The sequence below is a fragment of the Sebastes umbrosus genome, chromosome 19 (genome assembly GCF_015220745.1).
Source record: "Sebastes umbrosus isolate fSebUmb1 chromosome 19, fSebUmb1.pri, whole genome shotgun sequence".
Taxonomy (NCBI): Eukaryota; Metazoa; Chordata; class Actinopteri; order Perciformes; family Sebastidae; genus Sebastes; species Sebastes umbrosus.
Window position 1 is genome coordinate 3037079 of NC_051287.1, and position 21654 is coordinate 3058732.

The 21654-nt window shown below is 42.2% G+C and overlaps 1 protein-coding gene across 2 annotated transcripts in view; it reads right to left on the reverse strand.

Moving 5' to 3' along the window:
• The window catches only part of zswim6 (zinc finger, SWIM-type containing 6), a 72518-nt gene that overhangs the window by 17274 nt on the left and 33590 nt on the right, over window positions 1-21654 (reverse strand). For both annotated transcript variants that reach the window (XM_037752442.1, XM_037752441.1), the window contains 3 exons: window positions 2642-2998; window positions 1948-2096; window positions 1705-1855 (listed from right to left, as the gene is read on the reverse strand). In XM_037752442.1, coding sequence (XP_037608370.1) covers window positions 1705-1855; window positions 1948-2096; window positions 2642-2998 — 657 coding nt within the window. The remainder of the gene's footprint in view (window positions 1-1704; window positions 1856-1947; window positions 2097-2641; window positions 2999-21654) is intronic.

A 21654-nucleotide genomic window follows, 5' to 3' on the forward strand; every position in this document is an offset into this window, starting at 1 on the left:
TTTGGTATTTTTGCTTTATAAAAATGACTAAAACAATGAATATATAAAGACGTGTGCAAACATGAGCTGAGATCACCTCTATTGTTGGATAAAAACATGAAGACACATGTTGGAAAAGAAGCACACAAAGAGAACGAAGGAGGGAACAATGAACACGTTAAAGGATAAATAACAGATGACAGATGACAGAATGAAACAGGAGAAGAAAAGAAAGGAAGTGAAGTGAGAAAAGGGAGGAGGAAAGGGAGGACAGGGAGGAGAGGTGAGGGGGAAGTGCTGAGGATGGGGGGAGGGGACAGGAGGAGGAGGAGGAGGACGAGAGGCTTTATCCTCCGTCTCTTTGTTACGGCTGCTTCAAGGACAACAACGAGGAGGGAAAACAGAGCGCCGAGAAAATGATGTCAGACATGAGTGACGAAATGCAGAGCAAGAATCAACAACAACGAGGGGGAGAAGGTGTGAGAAGGTGTGAGAGAGAGAGAGGAGGGCTGTAACCTATATTTACATGTTGTATCACAGTTTGGGTCATGAGCGAAGCCGGACTGATATTATCATCAACTGATTCTGATCACTCATTTGTTTTATCTTGTACCTGCAGCAGAGAGCGACGGTGCTTCTGCACAGATATGATCAGATCAGGAAACAGAACAGGTGCATTTTTACATCTATATTCTACTTTTCTGGTCTTTTTAAATATAAGAGTTAACCGAAGATTTACGTCACAAAGATCTTAGATTTCAATTCCAGTCGCATTAACAGTTTACCACAGTCCAAGGTGACGTCTTCAAATATTTTATTTTGTCCAAAACTCCGTTTACAAGAAAAACTAAAATATTTGTTGGTATTTTTGCTTAAAAGGTTACTGAAACAATTATTAATATTATCAAATTATTTCTTAACAGCGTTAACAATGCAGCTGAGTTAAATTAAAATATTTTTCATCGCCGTTCATGCTATTATAACAGGTATTTTTATTTCAACTCCTGTCCCAAATTCATCCTAAAATTAATTTTCATCCTCCCTGATCCTATATTTTATGCACCAAATATTTGGAACAAGCTCCCAGAAAACTGCAGGACCGCTCCAACTCTGAGTTCTTTTAAATCTTTAATTAAATAATGATCTTTTACTGCACTATAACCTTTACTCTTGTGTGTTATACTCTATTTTAGCTTCTATCCTAAATAATAAAATATATATATATATAAATATAAATATAAATAATATATATATATTATATATATATATATATATATATTATATATGTAATATATATATTATATATTTAATATATATAATATATATATATAAATATATTTATTTATTTATTATATATATATAATATATATATATATATATATTTATGTATTATATATATATATATATATATATATATAATATATATATATTTATTTATTTATTATATATATATTATATATTTATATATATAAATATATATATATATATTTTTTTATTTATAGAGTACGGTCTAAACCCGCTCTGTAAGAAAAGTGTCTCGAGATAACATCTGTTATGATTCAACGCTATATAAAATAAATTGAATTGAATTGAAAGTACACAACTCAAAAAAATATATAACTCAGGTCTCGTCGTTTTTAGATATTTTAATGAGGAAAAGGTTCATATTAAACTGGCATGCTGTGTGTGTGTGTGTGTGTGTGTGTGTGTGTGTGTGTGTCTTACCTAGCTCGTCCCACAGCTGCCTGTACTTGTCAGTCATGGTGGTTCCCTGTTGCCTCCACAGCGCCAGTCTGGGGTCGCCCATGAACTGCTCTGTGATCAGCGTTAACATGCGCGCTCCGTTGGAGTCCCTCATCTTCAGCATCTCTCTCACCTGCAGAGACGTCGGGAGATGCATTGTGGGTAAGTCGTTCGGGTGCAGTGTGATGATGATGATGATGTTTTTGTGGGAAATGATTGTGTTACCTTGCTGAACAGTAAGTTGAGCTGCTTCCCCGAGCCGTGGTAGCCGCCCTGGGAGAGAAAGAGCTTGACCTGCTCCTGAACCTGCTCCTCGTCCAGATGCCAGCAGTTCTCATCGTCCACGCTGGCGCCCGCCGTCGGGTCTGGAGCTCCTGCACCGAACGAGGGAAATCAGTCAGAGACTCATTACAAGAGCTGGAGGTCATCACACTAATACTGATTTGTATTTATTAGTTTATTACAGTCAGTGATGAAGAAGTACTCTGATCTTTTACTCATGTAAAAGTAGAAATACCTCAGTGTTAGTCTAGTAAACAGAGTTGTTTACGTATTTATTGAGTGATTTTCACAGACACTGTGGTACTTAATGTTTCTGTGATGCCCAAAACAGCAACACATAACACGACAAATCTCCTCAAACTTTTCCCCACTTGTGTGTGTGTGTGTTTGTGTGTGTTTGTGTGTGTGTGTGTGTGTGTGTGTGTGTGTGTGCGTGCGTGTGTGTGTGTGTGCGTGTTCTCCCTAAACAGCTTGTTTTTCCTGAGTCGTCTCCGAGGACGTCGGCCTCCAGCTGGACCTCCACTGGAGCGAGATGAAGGAAATCTAACACAAGTAGCTGCTTGTGTGTGTTTGTTGGTGTCTGCACTGGAAGCACGTTAGATAACCACCATTATTCCCGCCCCTCCGCTCCGCTCACCGTGGACCTGGTTGATCTCGGAGTTCTGCGACAGTATCTCATCGGCCAGCTTCTGCGCCGTCGGCAGCACCTCGGTGTGATGCACCGTGATCAGGTACTGAACAAACTTCTGCAGCTGATCTCTGTTCATCTGGAAGAGAGTCTCTGAGATGGGCAGGCGCAGTTTGACCTGCTCGGGCTTCCGTACCCGGTACAGCGAGAGCGCCACCACGTGGGCGCAGTAGAAGATGTCTTTGTTGCCGCAGCTGCACGTTACCGCGGTGATTTTGCAGCGGTCGAAGCTGACGCTCACGTTGCAGACCAGCTCGGGCTCCGAGGACGTGGCCGGTTCCCTGACTGTGCCGCTGAGGTGAAACCCTGCAGACAAACAGAAGGAATATTTACGGTTAATCATCTGGTTTTAAAGATTAAAATAGTTTTTACCATTATCAACTTTTTATTAATAGTATTTAGTATATTTTTAGGATTCCATTATTTTATTGTTTCCGCTCCTTGTGTCCTGTTATTAATACCTGTGTTATTGATTTGTTTCTCCTGTGAAACACTTTGAGCTGCATTTTATGTCATGAAAGGAGCTATATAAATAAAGTTTATTATCATTACTATTATTATTATATCTGAAGTTAATGAGTAAGTACATTATGTAGCTTTTATACACAATAACGCTTAATTTAAACCAGATGTTTCAGCCACTAGGGGCTTGTGGAAACAAGTTGCGAACACACACTGACTCCCTTTTTATGTTGAAATGGCTCAATTTGGAGTCATGTTTTTGCCACCTGGCCAATATCTAATATAATGTATGTATTTATTCTCAAGGATATGACTTGGTCATTAAAACAACAAATAAAACACACAACATATAACATCAGAATAAAGCAAAACATGAACAGTTGAACAGGATAAAAAGTTCAGAGGAGTAAGGCAGCATCATGCAAAGTGGGACATGTAAAAAGCTGGAAATTAATACAAAACTACAGGTGTTTTCAGACTGTCAGACCTAGTTCTTGGGTTTGCGGACACAATAATAAAGGGGGGGTTCTTAGAACTATGAAAAAGTTCCTCCGAAGCAGTTAAAACATGACAACATAAAATCACATGACATTAGAGAAGACAGGCAAAACCAGAAGCTGACACATACAACGCCAAGCTCTCTCTTTTAGCTCTGTTTTTGGTCACCACCTCCTCCTGAGGGAAATATCTGCCTCTTTAAAGGGACTATTTGTAACTTTCAGAAATGCTTGTTAACAGCGACACCTGTGGCCGTGAAGTCAACGAAAGTCAGCGTCGAGCTCGCGCTTGCTCGCTCTACATAGACATGAACGAGCATCGCTCAAAACAGTGAGGCGACACACGTCAGCTAAAACCACAATATCACTCTATATTTCAGCTGCTTGGCAGTAATGTTAGCTGACCAGACGAAGGTCTCTCCATGAACATGATTTAGATCTGATCCTAGTGTTGGCTTTTCCTGCCTCAGCGCAGGCTGAGGCAGCGGGGCTCTGCAGCGTGTCTCCCTGCTCTCTCTGCCCGCAGCCGGAGAGAGCAGGAAGACACCGGCACCCGGTCGGTAACGAGAAGACAACGTAACTCGTTGCAGAGCTCCGTCACTTCACAAGACACGGAAAACCTCTGTTGGTCTGGAGGAGCTGCAGCATTTATTTCTGCACAAACGTCCACTGAACATTCACTAGATATTCTCAGAGCTAAACTAACTCTTCTGCAGTGTGGAGTGAGCGCGCGTTCACGTCAAGAGCTGAGCGAGAACGCGCGCTCTGTCTGAGTGAAGGCGAGCAGGCAGAGGAGACGAGATGGCGGCCACACGCGAGCGCGCATATGCGAGCGCGCATGTGTGCCGACCCGCTACATTTATACGCTTAGAAAGTTACAAACAGTCCCTTTAACGGCTAAATACTCCACTATGTTCACCAGCTAGTCTCCAACCTTTTCGGTCTAACTTTCGGCGCTGGACAGGTAGCGTATAGTGGATTTTTGTTTAGCTTTTTCCGCTGAAAACGGCGCAATGAGAGCGGTGAAAGTAAACTAAAACCAAAGGACAGTTTGCACATAAACTACTTTTCTTTCTAGCTTTGAATATTTTCTGCAAATTCTGTGCAAAATAAAAAAGAAACCAGATATCACCGTGGTTCAACCTAACTTTGATCTGGTGAAAAAATTAAAAGACACAAAAGAGATGGAAGAGAAAGACAGATGAGTGAAGGCGTAAAGTTCTCCAGAATATTCTCATTTCCTTTTCATTTCCCTTCCACAACACCTCCAGCCTGAACTCCCCCGCCCTCTCTCAGGAGCGACGGGATCATTTCACCACGAGGCGGAGAGACCTGCTATTGTACAGTGAACCTCTACACCAGCTGAAACCTATAGCTCTATGTGTGTGTTTGGAGGGAATGTAAACATAGACGGAGACGCAGATGTCAGTGTGGATTTGAACTCTTGAAGATATCTGAGTCTCTGACAGGAAAATAAACTCTGTTGTTTTCTGATTTGAAAACGAGGATCATTTTCCATTTTAACAAAGACCCATGACGAACAACACAGAGGAGGTTTAAATGTGTCAAACCAGATGAGTAAACTGTTCAACACTTTATGACCATGAATGTTCTGTAATGACAGGAAGTAGACGTATCTGACTGGGTTAGTGGGTTACCAGTGATAACAGCTTGGTCAGAGGAAAACTGATGAGTTTATCATCTGTGTACGTACATTTAGCAGCGTGAGAATGTCTGTACTGTTTCAGTTTCACTGTAGGCACGCACATTGTTCTTTATAACACTAACATACAAGATAATATACAGTTACTCTGATTAAAAACACCTGAATGAGCTCCAAAGGTTTGAGAAGAGCAAGGCGAGATACACAGCCAGAGCAACAAGATGTACTTCTTGCATCATGTTGTGATGCAAGAAGTACATGATCTATTTCAATATTTAATCGCAAATTAATCACATTTTTAATCTGTTCAAAATGAACCTTAAAGGGAGATTTGTCAAGTATTTAATACTCTTATCAACATGGGAGTGGACAAATATGCTGCTTTATGCAAATGTATGTATATATTTATTATTGTAAATCAATTAACAACACAAAACAATGAGAGATATTGATCCAGAAACCCTCACAGGTACTGCATTTAGCATAAAACAATATGCTCCAATCATAACATGGCAAACTGCAGCCCAACAGGCAACAACAGCTGTCAGTGTGTCAGTGTGCTGACTTGACTATGACTTGCCCCAAACTGCATGTGATTATCATAAAGTGGGCATGTCTGTAAAGGGGAGACTCGTGGGTACCCATAGAACCCATTTACATTCACACATCTGGAGGTCAGAGGTCAAGGGACTCCTTTGAAAATGGCTTAGGCAGTTTTTCCTCGTCAAAGTTTAGCACAAGTTTGGAGCGTTATTTAACCTCCTTCGCTACAGGCTAGTATGACATGGTTGGTACCGATGGATTCTTTAGGTTTTGTAGTTTCATATGATACCAGTATCTTCACTCTAGCTTTAAAAGTCCCGCTACAACCTATAAATCACAAGTTGCGTTAATGCGTTAAAGAAATTAGGGGCGTTAAACGTGTTATTATCGTGTTAACTTTGACAACCCTAGATGAGATAAAACTTTATTCATCCAGATGTGTGCAGCAGTTGCTGTACAAAGTAGGAAAAGAGTGCAAATAAAAACAAAATGTAAACAATCAAGATTATCAGTAAAAGTGCAAAAAGGATCACATATAAAGTGGGGCACCGAATAGCAGCCGTGTTATTCACCCTGGAACATTAGCTGTGAGATTTGATTTCCACTTTACATGTGACACAGTTCAGCCCTGCCGGGTGGAAGATGGTTGTAAACAGAGGAGGTGTTTGTCTGCATATGTGGTGGAGCAAAAAACAGAAAGAGGCGTACGAGAGAGTGAAACTGGTATAGAAATAGAAATGTAGATGTGTCAGTTTTTTACTGCTGAGCAGACGCACAAAAAACACACACACTGGATCACACAGAATCCACATCCTGTCTTTTAAAACACACACACACAGAGAGAAAGAAGCGTGGTGCTCTCCGTTACGCAGCCCTGCCCCAGTCCTGCCTGGCCCACAGCTGAACTACTGACGTAACAGAAAGAGAGAGAGTGACTCGAGGAGGAGGAGGAGGAGGAGGAGGAGGAGGAGGAGGACCGCTGTGCTGCTGGAAAAATCGGTATGCCCTCAGCTGAGAGTGTGAGTGTGTGTGTGTGTGTGTGTGTGTGTGTGTGTGTGTGTGTGTGTGTGTGTGTGCACATGCAGGAGTGTATGCTTGGCGGCGAGCCAAAGCCCTGAGCTCAGCATTCTGTAATGCACTTCCTCTCTGTGTCTGCGCTCCACAGCTTGCATAATACAGCTCTGTGCACTGCATAGCAACCAAACTTAACTCCTTCACTACCAACGGCGTTTCTGCAGAGTTCACCAGGTTATATTTAAAGGTCCCATATCGTGCTCATTTTCAGGTTCATGTTGGTATTTTGGGTTTCTACTAGAACATGTTTACATGCTTTAATGTTCAAAAACAACTTTATTTTCCTCATACTGTCTGTCTGAATATGCCTGTATTTACCCTCTGTCTGAAACGCTCCGTTTTAGTGCATTTCAACGGAATTGCAACGGAATTGCGTTGCTAGGCAACAGTTTGGGTCCATGTTTACTTCCTGTCAGCTGATGTCATTGACAGACACTGCAACAGGAAATAAACTGGGACACATTTGGAATGTTTACGTTTGTAATTTTCTAAATATTGTATATTTGTGACATCACAAATGGACAGAAATCCTAACGACTTGTTTCAAACGCACAGTTTCTGAATACGGGCTGTGTGTATTTCCCTGTGGATTGAGCTTTTCGATACTTTCACAGTATTTATATAGGACTTAAGCCTGCTTTATAATATAAAAAACATGAAAATCTCACTTTTTTATAATATGGGACCTTTAAAACTTTTTATTAGACCTTTTTAAGTTCAAAACGAAAGCAAAAATATGAAGGAAAACCAGCAGCGACGGTACGGCCTAGAATTATTTATTTATCATCATATCACATTTCTTTAGTTAGTCCCAGCAGTATATAACAATAATTCATAATGATATAATTACTTTTGGGAAATATTTACTTAGATTAGATACCACTCGTGTTTATACATTGAATCTGAAGCTGGAACCAGTTAGCTTAGCTTAGCGTTAAGACAAGAAGCAGGGGAAAACAGCCAGCCTGGGAGGAAGTCACTGCATCCGGCTAAACTAATAGTCCAACACATAACCATGAGTTGTTGTTTTTGCACTTTTTTTGTTTTTTGTTGTACAGATTAAACAAACAAGATGAGCTTTAGAGGTGCAGGTAGAAATGTTTTGTTACCTTTGGACAGAGCCAGGCTAGCTGTTTCCCCCTGTTTCCAGTCTTTGTGCTAAGCTAAACTAAACGGCTGCTGGCTTCAGCTACAAAATACTAAAGTACAGACACGAGAGTGGCATCAATCTTCTCGTAATGGAGCTAATCAAATAATAGATGGATTAAACAATTTAGTTTTTGCTAAAAAATCAACCCTTCCTTGCGGATGTAGCTCGCAGTAGTCACGGTGTTTGCTGCAGGTCTGACGGCGCTAGAGGAAAACACAACGTCAAAACAATCTCGCTTTTAATTTCTACGTGTCTAACTTCTCCCGACAGGCTGCAACCGGCTATGAAAACATTGTATAGATAACATTACTGTCTACAGCAGGCAAGAGAAAATACAGATACAGAAAAAAGGATATTTAAGAGGCCTACATTAAAGACTTTTCGAGACCTGCAGAGATAAACTGGCCTGTAAACCGAGGTTTAACACTTCACTCCCAATTAAGCCCGAGGTAGTCAATTTAAGCCGTCCCTATGGGATTAAGTGAGGAGGGGGGGAGGGCTGTGAGGACGTTAGCCTGTGAAAGAGCAGTATCTGAGCTCCCTGCAGAGTTCATCCTGAGGAGACCTTCAGGCTGAGAGCAACATGGCCCAGTGAACCGGTGGCTGCAGGTGGTCATTCTCCGCTATGAGGCCAAAGCCTTCAGTTAACTCTCAGCACACAAAAGCCAGATAGACCCCCCCCCCCCCTCACTCACTCCTCCTCACTCCTCCTCCTTCACACACCAGCTCAGTCATTCAGTCAGCTCAGCCTCCAAAGAAGCTGGCCAGTCAGGCGGAAGCGAGAGCCTCTCAGCCAAGGTGTGTGCTTCTGGTGACAATGGGGAACCTAATCAGACTGAAAACATGTTTCTGCCCATTGATTAAACTGATACCAAAAAGCAGTAAGGAGGATACATCAGACCGGCAATAGGTCATCCAGAGTAGGCTCTCCATGACCACGCCCCCTCATAGATGGTAACCGAGTAAACAGAAGATGTTGAAACAGCGCTCCAAACTTCTACTTTAAACAAACCGGTAATAGTAATAACGCTATGCTGAAGAGAAGCTGTGTAGCTGGTTGCACCAACAATAAATCCAAAAACACTGATCTCTGATTTGTTCTCCTCTCCATGTCCTAAAAGAGATCTAATAGCGGAGCTTCATGGCTTTAAGCTACAGACCAGACCAGCATGGCGTCATCTCCGAGGCTGCATTCCCTTTTGGGGGAAAGAAACTCTCCGTCACAGGAGAGAAAATGATGAAAAGCGTTTGTGTAGCGGGTTAACCGAGGCTTTCACACGGAGATCTGAGGCTCATCCCGACACGTGAATATTCACTGTAATGGTACGTGTCCACAGCCTCCGTGCTTTCCACGCCCCCCATTCATTGTCTATGTAAGCAGCCGTGCAATGCATTCTTTGTAGCGTGGCGTCGCGATTTGAGAGACTAGGCGTCACGACGCCCGCTCCTCATTTGCATAAAGTTGAGGGCTCGTTTACTTTATTCAAATCAGGGGCGTCCGACGCGACTCGCCGCCTCTCCAAACTCCCGAGGATCTTTTAAACTAAACGTTGTCGATCTAAAATAAAGACAGATTCATCAACTGCATGGATTATTTCTCGCCTCAAATGTTTTCAGAAACACATTTCAGTGAACTATTTACGTGAAATAAGAGAAGAAAGTTTCCAAACAAGCCTCCATACTGGTTCCGGTTTGAAAGCTGGGAGCAGCAGCCAACGGCGGGAAAGCGTTTGTCCAATCAGGAGCCGAGTGCCTTGTTTCTAGGGACAGCACACCAAGCGTCCAATGCTGGGAAGCGTCGCGTCCCCTTGCGATAAAAAACGCCCCTGTGGACACGTACCATAAGTGTGCTAAATGACTAAATGATGCTGGTGACAGTGACTAGCGATGAGTGTGAGGCTGCTGTAGTAAAGCAGTCATACATTAACGTCGTCTCCAGCTACATCTCAGCCAATAGCTCAAACAGCTGGCTAATAACACGTTGGTTATTTACAGACAACACTTAGACTAACGGGATTCAAATATCTGGATAAGAGACATCGGTCCACTGTGTTGGACGGGGGAAAGACTGAAGGGACACGACGGAGATCAACCTTCATTTATTAAGGTATCGCCAACGCCAACACTCAGGTTCAGGCAAGATCGCAAAACAATTATTAGACATAAACGTTTGTATAACGAGAGATGAATGCATACAGACTTTTACAATCCAGACATATGGAATTGAAGGCTACTTTTAGCCGCCAAAGCTTCGGTCAACTGGGTTTGAAAGCCAGTTAACAGGGTTATGTGCTAATGTGGGGGGGGGGGGGGGGGGGGTTGAAGTGTGTGTGTGGTTTGTAAGGAGCTGGAGGAGGATGCACCTCCATGTGAGCTCAAAATGAGGTCAATGAGGATTTCAGTTAACCGGGTCAATCTGTGTCCCTCTTAAGTGATCGCCAACAGCTCCTTACAGCATGAACACACTAATCAATGCTCTCTTTATATGTGTGTGTGTGTGTATGTGTGTGTGAGACCATAAATACACCTGGCACTAATCAATGTTAAAAATAATGGAGCCAGTTCTCTTACTGCTTTTTGAAACAGAAGTGTAGAAATAACAAACTGAGCTGAAATACAACACAGAGGAAGGAGTTGGCCTCGACCGAGTGGACTGAAATTCCTCAGCTCTGTCAGAAAAACAAAGAGGCCGCCGTTACAACACGCGAGACGCTCTCGTCACTCAGACGACAAAACGACTCCTCTAGGAGCCGCTGTTTTATAGCGTCCATTTTCAGCGAACCCGTCTGGCCCTGCAGCGAGCGCCGGGAGGAAACTCTTTGAAACGGCACTCAAAGAATGACTCAATAATCTGCCGGTGAGAGGAGAGAGAGAGGAGAGAGGCCTTTTAACAGAGCAACCACCTCTCAGTGGCTTTCATCAGAGCAGATAGTGGTGGCAGAACATCCGTCAGTTACTCAAACAACTATCAAAGCACTCACAACTTTATCATCATTCTGTTATTGATTCATCTGCTGATTATTTTCCTGATTATTCCATTAACTGTTTGGTCTATTGAATGTCCAAAATAGTGAAAAATATTGTTATAATTTCCCACAACTCATATGATGAACTTGTAAAACATGATGCATTGTTATGTTTTTATCCATCCATCCATACATCTTCAACCGCTTATCCGGGATCGGGTCGCGGGGGCAACAGCTCCAGCAGCGGACCCCAAACTTCCCTTTCCCGGCCCACATTAACCAGCTCTGACTGGGGGATCCCGAGGCGTTCCCAAGCCAGAGTAGAGATATAATCTCTCCACCTAGTCCTGGGTCTTCCCCGTGGTCTCCTCCCAGCTGGTTGTGCCTGGAACATCTCCCAAGGGAGGCGCCCAGGGGGCATCCTTACTAGATGCCCGAACCACCTCAACTGGCTCCTTTCGACTCAAAGGAGCAGCGGCTCTGCTCCGAGTCCCTCACGGATGACTGAGCTTCTCACCCTATCTCTAAGGGAGACCCCAGCCACCCTCCTGAGGAAACCCATTTCGGCCGCTTGTACCCGCGATCTAGTTCTTTGGGTCATGACCCAACCCTCATGACCATATGTGAGAGTAGGAACGAAGATTGACCGGTAGATCGAGAGCTTTGCCTTCCGGCTCAGCTTTCTTTTCGTCACAACGGTGCGGTAAAGCGAATGCAATACTGCCCCCCCCCCCCCACTGCTCCGATTCTCCGACCAATCTCACGCTTCATAGTCCCCTCATTCGCGAACAAGACCCCGAGGTACTTGAACTCCTTCACTTGGGGTAAGGACTCATTCCCTACCCGGAGTAGGGAATGTTATGTTTTTATATGTAAAGTAACTAGCAGTCAGATAAATGGAGCGGAGTGAAAAGCACAATATTTGCCTCCAAATTGTAGTAATATAAAGTAGGATAAAATGGAAATACTCAAGTAAAGTACAAGTAGCTCCAAAGTAAACTTTAGTAAAAGTAATAATAACTTCCCTTCTGGCTCCCCGGTGGAGGCGGCTCCTCCGTAGAGGATCACGGACGCACAAACATGCAATCTCACCAGCGTATTTACGTCAACGTGTCTTTGCTAAGATAAATAACGGCCATCAGAGGATTCACAACAAGCGTCTAAAAAGGGACAGAAGAGGATTTTTTTCCCTCCCTGTCTTTCCACCCCCTTTTAATAGCATTTGTTTGAGTGCTGTCTGTTCCCGATGTGCTCGGTGAAAGTCATTTGTTTAGCCTCTGAGGACCATCAGCAGGCCAGCCAGCGCCGCTCCTCTCCAAATGCATTTGTTCCCACTCAGGAGATATATAGCGCTCGGTCTCCACAGAGATCCTCACAGAGCTGCTGCTGCTAATGAGCACAGGAATCCCACCAAGACACAAATACAATCAAATCAAAAGCTTTTAGTGTTTGCTTACATGTTGATCTGATTGTCGATTATTAAATCGCGAGCACGTGTTTGCTACAACCGATATGAATATCCTCTGAATCATGTACGTGAAAGGAATAGTTCAATAATTCTTGCCGTCCTGATGAGAAGATTGATGCCACTCTCGTGTTCGTAAATATGAAACCAGGAGTCAGTTAGCTTAGCTTAGCATAAAGACTAGAAACAGACGGCCTGGCTCCGTATAACCAGCACCTCTAAAGCTCAATAATTAACACGTTTTATCTTCTTTGTTTACAAAAAATAACACTGATCCACATTTTTCACCATTTTCTAACATTTTATAGACCAAACAACTAATTTATTAATCGAGAAAATAATCAAAACATTAATCAACAATGAAAATAATGGTTAGTTGCAGCCCTAAATGCATATATTAAACTCTTATTTAGTTTGCAAATGGTGAGAAAGGTCCGTTATAATGTCTCTAAAGCTCAAGATAATGTTCTCCAAAGGCCTTGTTTTGTCCGGAAAAGACAGTTTACTATCAAATAAGACAAAGAAAAGCAACAAATCATCACAATTTAGGACACTGGAATTAGCTATTGTTTTGTATTTTATAATTTTGTAAATGCATCTACTAATCATCTAATCCTCTCAGCTCTCCGTACAACCAAGTTTAATTTTCCATAACTTATTAATTGAGAATATAATGTACAGATTAATCATAAAAAATAATCATTAGTTGCAGCCCTATGCCAGACTATTTCTTGGCCGGGTGCAGTGACGTCCTGCCAGGTTAGCAGTTTCCCCCTGCTTCCAGTCTTTATGCTAAGCTAAGCTAACTACCTGCAGCTTAATATTTACCGTACAGACATGAGAGTGGTATCAATCTTTTTATTTATCTCTTGGCAAAAGAAGGTAAATATTTCCCATAACGTTGAACTATTCCTTTAAAACAGCTACACGATGGTGATTAATTGAAGATTATATATATTGTGCTGAAGTGCCTTTGACATCTCTGGTAGCATTCACAGGAGCCGAGTAAAAAAAGATGAAAGTATTCTCAATCCTCTAAATTATTTACATCAGGTCTTTGATCACATCAGCACAGATACGGACTAAAATAACCAGGAAGAAAAGGATGTGGGAACAGGCAGCACATCAGTGAAGCGGGCCAACGAGAGGCCGATGGGGAGACGAACACTCGGTGAACTCCGTGGGAACGAACGTGTTGGCAAACGTCGGGTTCGCTGAGTGAAGTTAACTCAGAATAACCTGAACGTCCAGCTGTTTCTGCATTGTGATTCCCCTTTAATGTCACCATTTACCCACGGACCGTCATCGTACGGTAGAAATGACTTCAAAGCAGTTGTGGAATTAAAAAACTGTGACTGGGCCAACCTTTTCCAGTAATAACGTTCACACACTACATTTACATATGTACATATATAAAAGTGAGACTGAGAGGTCATAAAGTGAGACTTCCTTCATGCATCAAAGTAGAATATGACTCAACCAGATGTTATGAGGCTAAAAATAATCCTGTGACCTAATTTATTTATTTCTTCAAACAATAACTAGAGGATTCATTTGTTAATCTTCTATGAAGTTATCGTGAATTAAGGCCTTTACACATTAGCAACAGTTTTTTTGAGTACTTTTACACAGAACATGAATATTACGCGGCGAAAAAGCGTAATTTTTTCAGAACGAGGTTGATTTTTCTGAGCTTTCGCAGCGCTAATAAAGGCATCAACCAATCATGTTGTGCAGAACGAGTTAAAGGGACTGTCTATTCTGACTTTCGTTGATTTCACGGCCACAGGTGTCGCTGTTAAGAAGCATTTCTGAAAGTTACAAATAGTCCCTTTAACTATCTCCATGCCGATACTGGAACCACAGCAAAAACGTAAAACATCAGGAAAAGCAATGGAATAATAGATGACAGAACATGGAACTTTAAATTGTGTTTTTATTGATTAAAAATGTAAAAATGTATTAATTCAAAAAATGAAATGGTATGCAGTAATCTGATGTCACCTATACTTGAGTTTATGTGATTTCTTTGATAGTTCACTTTATATTTGCATTTATTTGTTTGTATTTACATTTGATATTGTCATTGTTTTGTGTTGTTAATTGATTTCTAATAATAAATATAAACATATATTTGCATAAAGCAGCATATTTGCCCACTCCCATGTTGATAAGAGTATTAAATATTTGACAAATCTCCCTTTAAGGTACATTTTGAACAAATAAAATAGTGCGATTAATCGAGATGGATAATCATTTCATCTCTTATTCTTATTTCTTCTATTTTTCTTATAACTTATTTTTTATAATAACACACACGCACATCAAGGCAACTCGCAGCTCGTATTAAAACATTGTCATTAAAGTATCGGTACTAATAAATCGGGGTATCGTAGCGTTTTTAACGCTGGGGTATTGCGATACCTTTCTAGCATCCGTATATCGTTCAACACGACCGCTGATGAACGACTAATCACTTTAAACAGCTAATCATTGCAGCTCTTATTGTGATCCAGCTTACTGTGGTTGCAGCTCTAGACAAGTTTAAAACCAGCTTTAAAGACCTGTTGAATCCAGGCTTTTGTCAAATCAGGTGTGCATGTATCTGCTGAATGCATGTATGTGTGTGTTGAACAACTAGCCCAACAACATTATGTGGGCTTGTCTTTGTCTGTAGCCGACGGAGAGAAACCGTTTAACTGTCAGCGTAACGTCATAACGTCTGGAAGAGGAAAGAATACTTTCCTACACAGCGTCACAGAGGAGGAGGGGCCCCTCGCTGCCAAAACAGGATGCAGGCCATGCCATATCATGGCAGAGCATCAAACCAGAATCACACACCCTCAACCTCCTTTTCTATTTGGGCTAAACAGACGTGCTCAACGTCTCTGGGGAACAGAGGAGAGACTGGCTGGCAAGATAAACAATCATCACTGCTGCTAATCAATCGCCTCTTTCTTTCTTTCTTTCTTTCTTTGTGTACTCGCTTATTTTGGTTTCACATTATCTCGTCTCTTCCTGTCTGAGCACCTACATCCAACCAACCAACCAGCCAGCCAGCCAGCCAGCTCGTTTCCTCGCTGCATCTCATTGACCAGCTGGCTTCCTGTTCAGCTGCCATGATGTGATTCGTCATGTCACCTCGCAGTTTCTATCCATCCTCCATCATCGCCACGACGGAGAGCTTCACACACTAAACACAGTTATGATCATGATTATACCAGCTGGCTGCTCAGACTGCTCTCACTGCTGGTGAATAGAAATGACACCCGTCAGTGGTGGAGAGGAAGTAACGAGATTAAGTAGAACTTTTGAAGAGGGGGAGTATCGTATCGGGCACGGTACGAATCAATCGTATGAAAACACCCGAAGATTTCTTTAGTACATTAGTCATTTCTTTATGCTTTTTTCATGCTGAATGACTTATTACCAAGACACTTATGAGCACATCTCCGGTAAACACAAGACTAAATGATTAGTCAAGAAAATATTCTGCAGATTACTCAATAATGAAAATAACCATTCGCTAAAAACCCTACTGTTCGACGCCCAAAGAGGTACAATTATTCAACATTTCACCATAAATTTAAGCATCAGAACTTAGTTTCCACTTCTTCTCTCTCCCATTAATCATCTCAGGACCCCTCAGATTTTTCTGGTGACCCTTTGGAGGGCTCCAACCCCTAGTTTGGGAACCACTAGACTAAACTAGCCAACATAGTTAAACTAGCTTCACCTAGAGCAGCTTCAACAGTAACATGCTGCATCAGTATCTAATGTTATAAAACAAATACTATATTAGTTCTTGCAGAACAAGTACTTTTACTTTTGATACTTTAAGTACATTTAGCTGATAAAACTTTTACATTAGTAGAATAGTTTGAATGCAGGACGTTTTCTCCTCCCCTGGTTTTAAGTCGCCGTGCAGCAGCGGCACACGCTCCTCTGCTCATTAACCACTCCCCGCTGTAGACCGCATTAAAGCCCAGTCGATACGATTTTCAAGTGCATCCCGTTTCCATCACACACGCACACTCGTACCGACATTACTCATGTTCAACAGATGAAAACAATGACTCAACTTGTAGGCGCATGCCAGGCATACCCCGGAAACACACCGGATGAGTCTGCAGGGCTTGTGGGAGCTTGTGTCAACTCTGAGGTGTGTGAATGTGCTCGTGTGAAGTTTGTAGAGCGACTGCTCTTTTTTAAAGCAATAGATAGTAATCACAGATGATTATTAGAGCTGCTAACTAACAATTATCTTCATTATCGAATCATCTGCAGATTACTTTCTCCATTAAAGATTACATCCTCCACTGATTTCATACGTACAGGTTAGTTTAGAAACTCGTCATGGAGGAAATATTTGCATAAAGTCTTGTGTGGCTCTGGAAGGAGAGACGACGGGAAAAATAACCCCTGAAGATGTCACCTGTATTCAGGTTTGACACTTTAAATATTTGCAAGAAAACCTGTGTTTAACTGGGGTAAAGATGAGGGTTTTAAGGCCTAACAGAGTTGTAAAGTTGGGGCGATTAAAGTAAAAGTTCCATTAATTTTCCCCCATAATATATAGATATACATATATATCTATATATCGCAATATATTGAATCATTACTTCTGTATCATGATACGCATCACCAGATTAAGCCCTAATCAAGCTGTAATGACGTATTAAAGTCATAAAGTCATGAGGAAATTGAGGATTTTTTTCACGTGTGGTGACAAAGTTGTGCAACAGTTTGCCTCGAAGTGTTTAGACAATGGATTCACGATCAAATAGTTTCAGGGTGCACCTTAAAACCTGGTTTTACTCGTCTAAATTTCAACATGTTGTACCTGTTGAAGCTTTCAGGCACTCGCCCGAAAACGGCGACACGTCTAGGCGCTGTGCTTAAGGTTGGGGGGGGGAGGCCTGCAGCTACAGTTGGACCAGGAGAACGAGATCATTTGCTTGTTATTACAGATACAGACGTGGGTGCAGAAGGTGGAGCATGCAAAGAGGCAGAATGATAATAAAGTGAGAGCAGACAGGAGATCCCCACGTGAGGAGCGGAGGCAGGAAGTGGATGGTTATAGGTCCCGTGACAACAGCGTCGGTTCACAGTCAATGGGTTTACATTATGCGACACACAGTCTGGGCACTTGGTGAAATTTGGCTAAGCAAACACTATGATGATTTCACTCCCTGGGTTTAACAAGCACAGGCGTATAGATACTGAGAGCAGATGGCAGGAGCGTTATCTGGCAGAGCAGGTTCACATTCAGCAGGGAGGCACGAGTGTTTCAAGTCCAATTTAAATAGAGAGCTGCAGGAAGGAGTCCGAAAACACAGACATTAGTTTTTTTTAGCATTTCAGCACTTCTGGTTCCCTCGTCTGGAAGTCAACGGCTTTTTAGTTAGATGCCTGAAGTAAGGTCTGTGGTTAACACAAGATTACAAGATTTTAACGTTTTGTTCCACGATATAAAATATGTAAGTATACACTCACCGGCCACTTTATTAGGCACACCTGTTCAATTGCTTGTTGACACAAATAGCTAATCAGCCAATCACATGACAGCAACTCAATGCATTTAGGCATCTAGACGTGGTGAAGACGACTTGCTGAAGTTCAAACCGAGCATCAGAATGGGGAAGAAAGGGGATTTAAGTGACTTTGAACGTGGCATGGTTGTTGGTGCCAGACGGGCTGGTCTGAGTATTTCAAAAACTGCTGATCTACTGGGATTTTCACGCACAACCATCTCTAGGGTTTACAGAGAATGGTCCCAACAAGAGAAAATATCCAGTGAGCGGCAGTTGTGTGGAAGAAAATGCCTTGTTGATGTCAGAGGTCAGAGGAGAATGGGCAGAGTGGTTAGAGATGATAGAAAGGCAACAGTAACTCAAATAACCACTCGTTACAACCAAGGTATGCAGAATAGCATCTCTGAACGCACAACACGTCCAACCTTGAAGCAGATGGGCTATAGCAGCAGAAGACCACCCGGTACTAGCAAGGTGTACCTAATAAAGTGGCCGGTGAGTGTATATTAGGCTTACACGGTGATCGGGCACACACCGATTACATTACTTACCCAACGCCCCCCAAAAAATGTTCAATATTTACGATGGGATATCCTGTTGTTTGTGAGGGACCCCGATGACAGCCGATGACGCAGTCACGTGGAAAGAACGATTGAGAACCAAGCTGACTGGCCGCGGCTAATGCATGAGTTAACGCAAAACACGAAACATGACGTAGTAGTAAGATGGAGCTCAGAGATGGAGGACCAACTTGTTGATTTGTGGCAACAACAGGACTGTTTATTTAACGTGTCTCCATGACTTCATCTGTTATTTTTCTTTTTTCTTGGTGAATTTTCAGTACAAATTAAAAACTAACATCACTAATTCTTCCTGCCCGTCGTCCGCCATGTTTGTTTACACTAAAGTCACGTCTGATTGCCAGAGATTTTGCGATATTTCCGTTTTTTTTAGTCGGGCCAAATCGTTGCTCTTCACTCGTTATAGGAACAAAACTGTTATATTTAACACAACATGTCGTTATGTGTGGAGTCTCTCACATTTTACACATCTATTAAGATTTGAAAAATCTTTTAGTGTGGGCCCGTCTTTACTCATTTACGGGTTTTAGGACTCGTCCTTGCAGCACGCTTTTGGCCCAAAAAACAAACAAACGTTACTGCAGGTTTAAATTTCTTCTTTCTGGGAATTACAATTGTGACCAAATAACTACACAATTCAAAAGAAACAGAGGAAATGAATGTTAATTTCAGTTTGAGGATATTTCTTTTGTCTGAGGAGGAGAAGAGAGGAGAAGAGAGGAGAAGAGAGGAGAAGAGAGGGGAGAGAGGAGGACCATCAGTCTTCATAAAGCTCTGGCTGTGAGCTAACAGCCTCTGATGGATGGCACCTTTAAAGTTCCCATTAAAAGGTAAGCATTGCTCATAAGCAGCTTCTGATTCACACTCAGCTCTGCTCCACAAAGACAAAAGCTTCTCTGCAGCGCTCCACGCTGTTATTTTCATTTCCTCTCTCTCTGTCTGACTTCAGCCTGTTTCACCAGAGTCTAAAAGATCAAGAACAGGCGGTTTGTCGGTGAGCAGTGCTAATATGGTTAAAATGCTCAAAGCTCTTCACCCGTTAATAACTAAAGCGCTCTGTTTGCAGAGCTGCGGAGGTCCGAAGGGCGCTCCTCTCCGGAGACCACCCCATGAGGCCCGGCGTCCTCGTGAGGCGAGGACGGCGGCAGGCTTTGACTTGCTGAGACGGTGATGGGTTGAATGAAACTCCCCAAAGAAAAAGAAACCCGCTCCACTGCTTTCTCTGAGAGGAAAACCAGCATCTAGAGCTCAAACTGTTAGGCAATCAATCAATCAATCAATCAATCTACATACAAATGATCTGCTTCATTTAAGTATGTTTTCTGTTAGTTTTCTCCATTAATCGATTAATTGTCGTCAATAACACTTAGGAAAGTAGTGAAAAACGTCCGTCATAAAGGCCCTCAGCTCAAGATGATGTATTCAAATTGCTTGTTTTATTCGACCAACAGTCAAAAAACCAAAAAGATATTCAGTTTATCGTCATATAGGACAAAGACAATGACCAAATCTTTACATTTGAGACACTTGAACTACTGAATGTTTGGTATTTTTGCTCGATCGAATATATAAAATAATTGGCAATTAAGTTTCTGTTCGATCGATCAACCAATCGTAGCTCTAAACCTGAATATTTGGGGTCTACACTCGGTCCAAGAAGACGGCATCTATCGATCCGATTGCGTGCAGACGAAGAGGTAAACTAGTTCCTCCCCTCCTCCACCCGCCTCTCCTCTCCCTCGAGTTGAAGGTTAATGATGAAGGGATACGGCGGAGGAATACAGATCAGGGAGACGTGGACGGATGTGGAAAGAGTGCTAAACCAGTCTGGAGCCACGGTGGCGAGAGATTATGAGCAACTACTAACCAACCTTAAGGGATGAGGTTGGTGATAAAACCCAACACATTAGCCTGATACATCTTCTTCCTCTGTGCCATAGCGCTCTATTTTTACTATTAAAAACACATCAATGAGCCTCACTGTGTCACTGGGTGACACGTTCCTTCATCACCATCAACATACACACTGGAGTTTATTTAGACTCAATCCCACATACACCGTCCTGCTGCCACTAATACTCACTAGAGCACCACATGAGGATTAATCCGCCGCTGAAAGTAGTCCCCAACTAATGCTCTATATCTATCCTTATTCGTTAAAAGTCTTAAACTCCACTGAAGGATTAAACGTGTTTTAAACAGGATGAGTCAACGACTGTGTACAGTACATACTGCGTTCCTCAGTAGTATGCAGTATGGAACAGTTAAAGCGATGTATTTTGCAGTATGCTAGACCAGGCTTTAGCCTTTAAACCAGCTTCTAAAGCACTGGACAAAAAGAATAACCCAAACTCGTACCACTATTACAATAACATCGAACAATACAACTTTGATCTTTTTTTGTTTATGTACAATATTTTACTTTATAAGACAGGGCCGTGCAGTGGTTAGCACTGGCGCCTCACAGCTAGAGGGTCGCAGGATCGAATCCGGCTTGGGGCCCTTCTGTGTGGAGTTTGCATCTCCCTGTGTTAGCGTGGGTTTTCTCCGGGTACCGGGAATAGTACGAGTACTACTAGTATAGTATGAGGTTGCACTACTAGTATAATATGAGGTTGTACTACTAGTTTAGTACGAGGTTGTTCTACTAGTATAGTATGAGGTTGTTCTACTAGTATAGTATGAGGTTTCAAACACAGCCAGTGACATTCCTCGTGGTGTTTTACACCGACCTGGAAAATACTTGAAACACTACGACTGACCCAGTTGTAGGACATTAGCATCCACCGCCTCTGTCTTTAATTTTATACGAGTACGGTCACTGTAGTGTAAAACCATTTTTCAAAAATGTCAGCTTTACCAATGACTGGTCTGTGAAATGCAGCCGAGCGTTCGTTTCAAAGCGTGCGCACGATGGAGCTCCAATAAAAATTGATCTAGCAGAGCAGAAGCATATTTGAGGTGATATGTATACGCCATTAATGCTGATCAACAACCTACAAGGCTGCGCGTGGTGTGTATATGTGT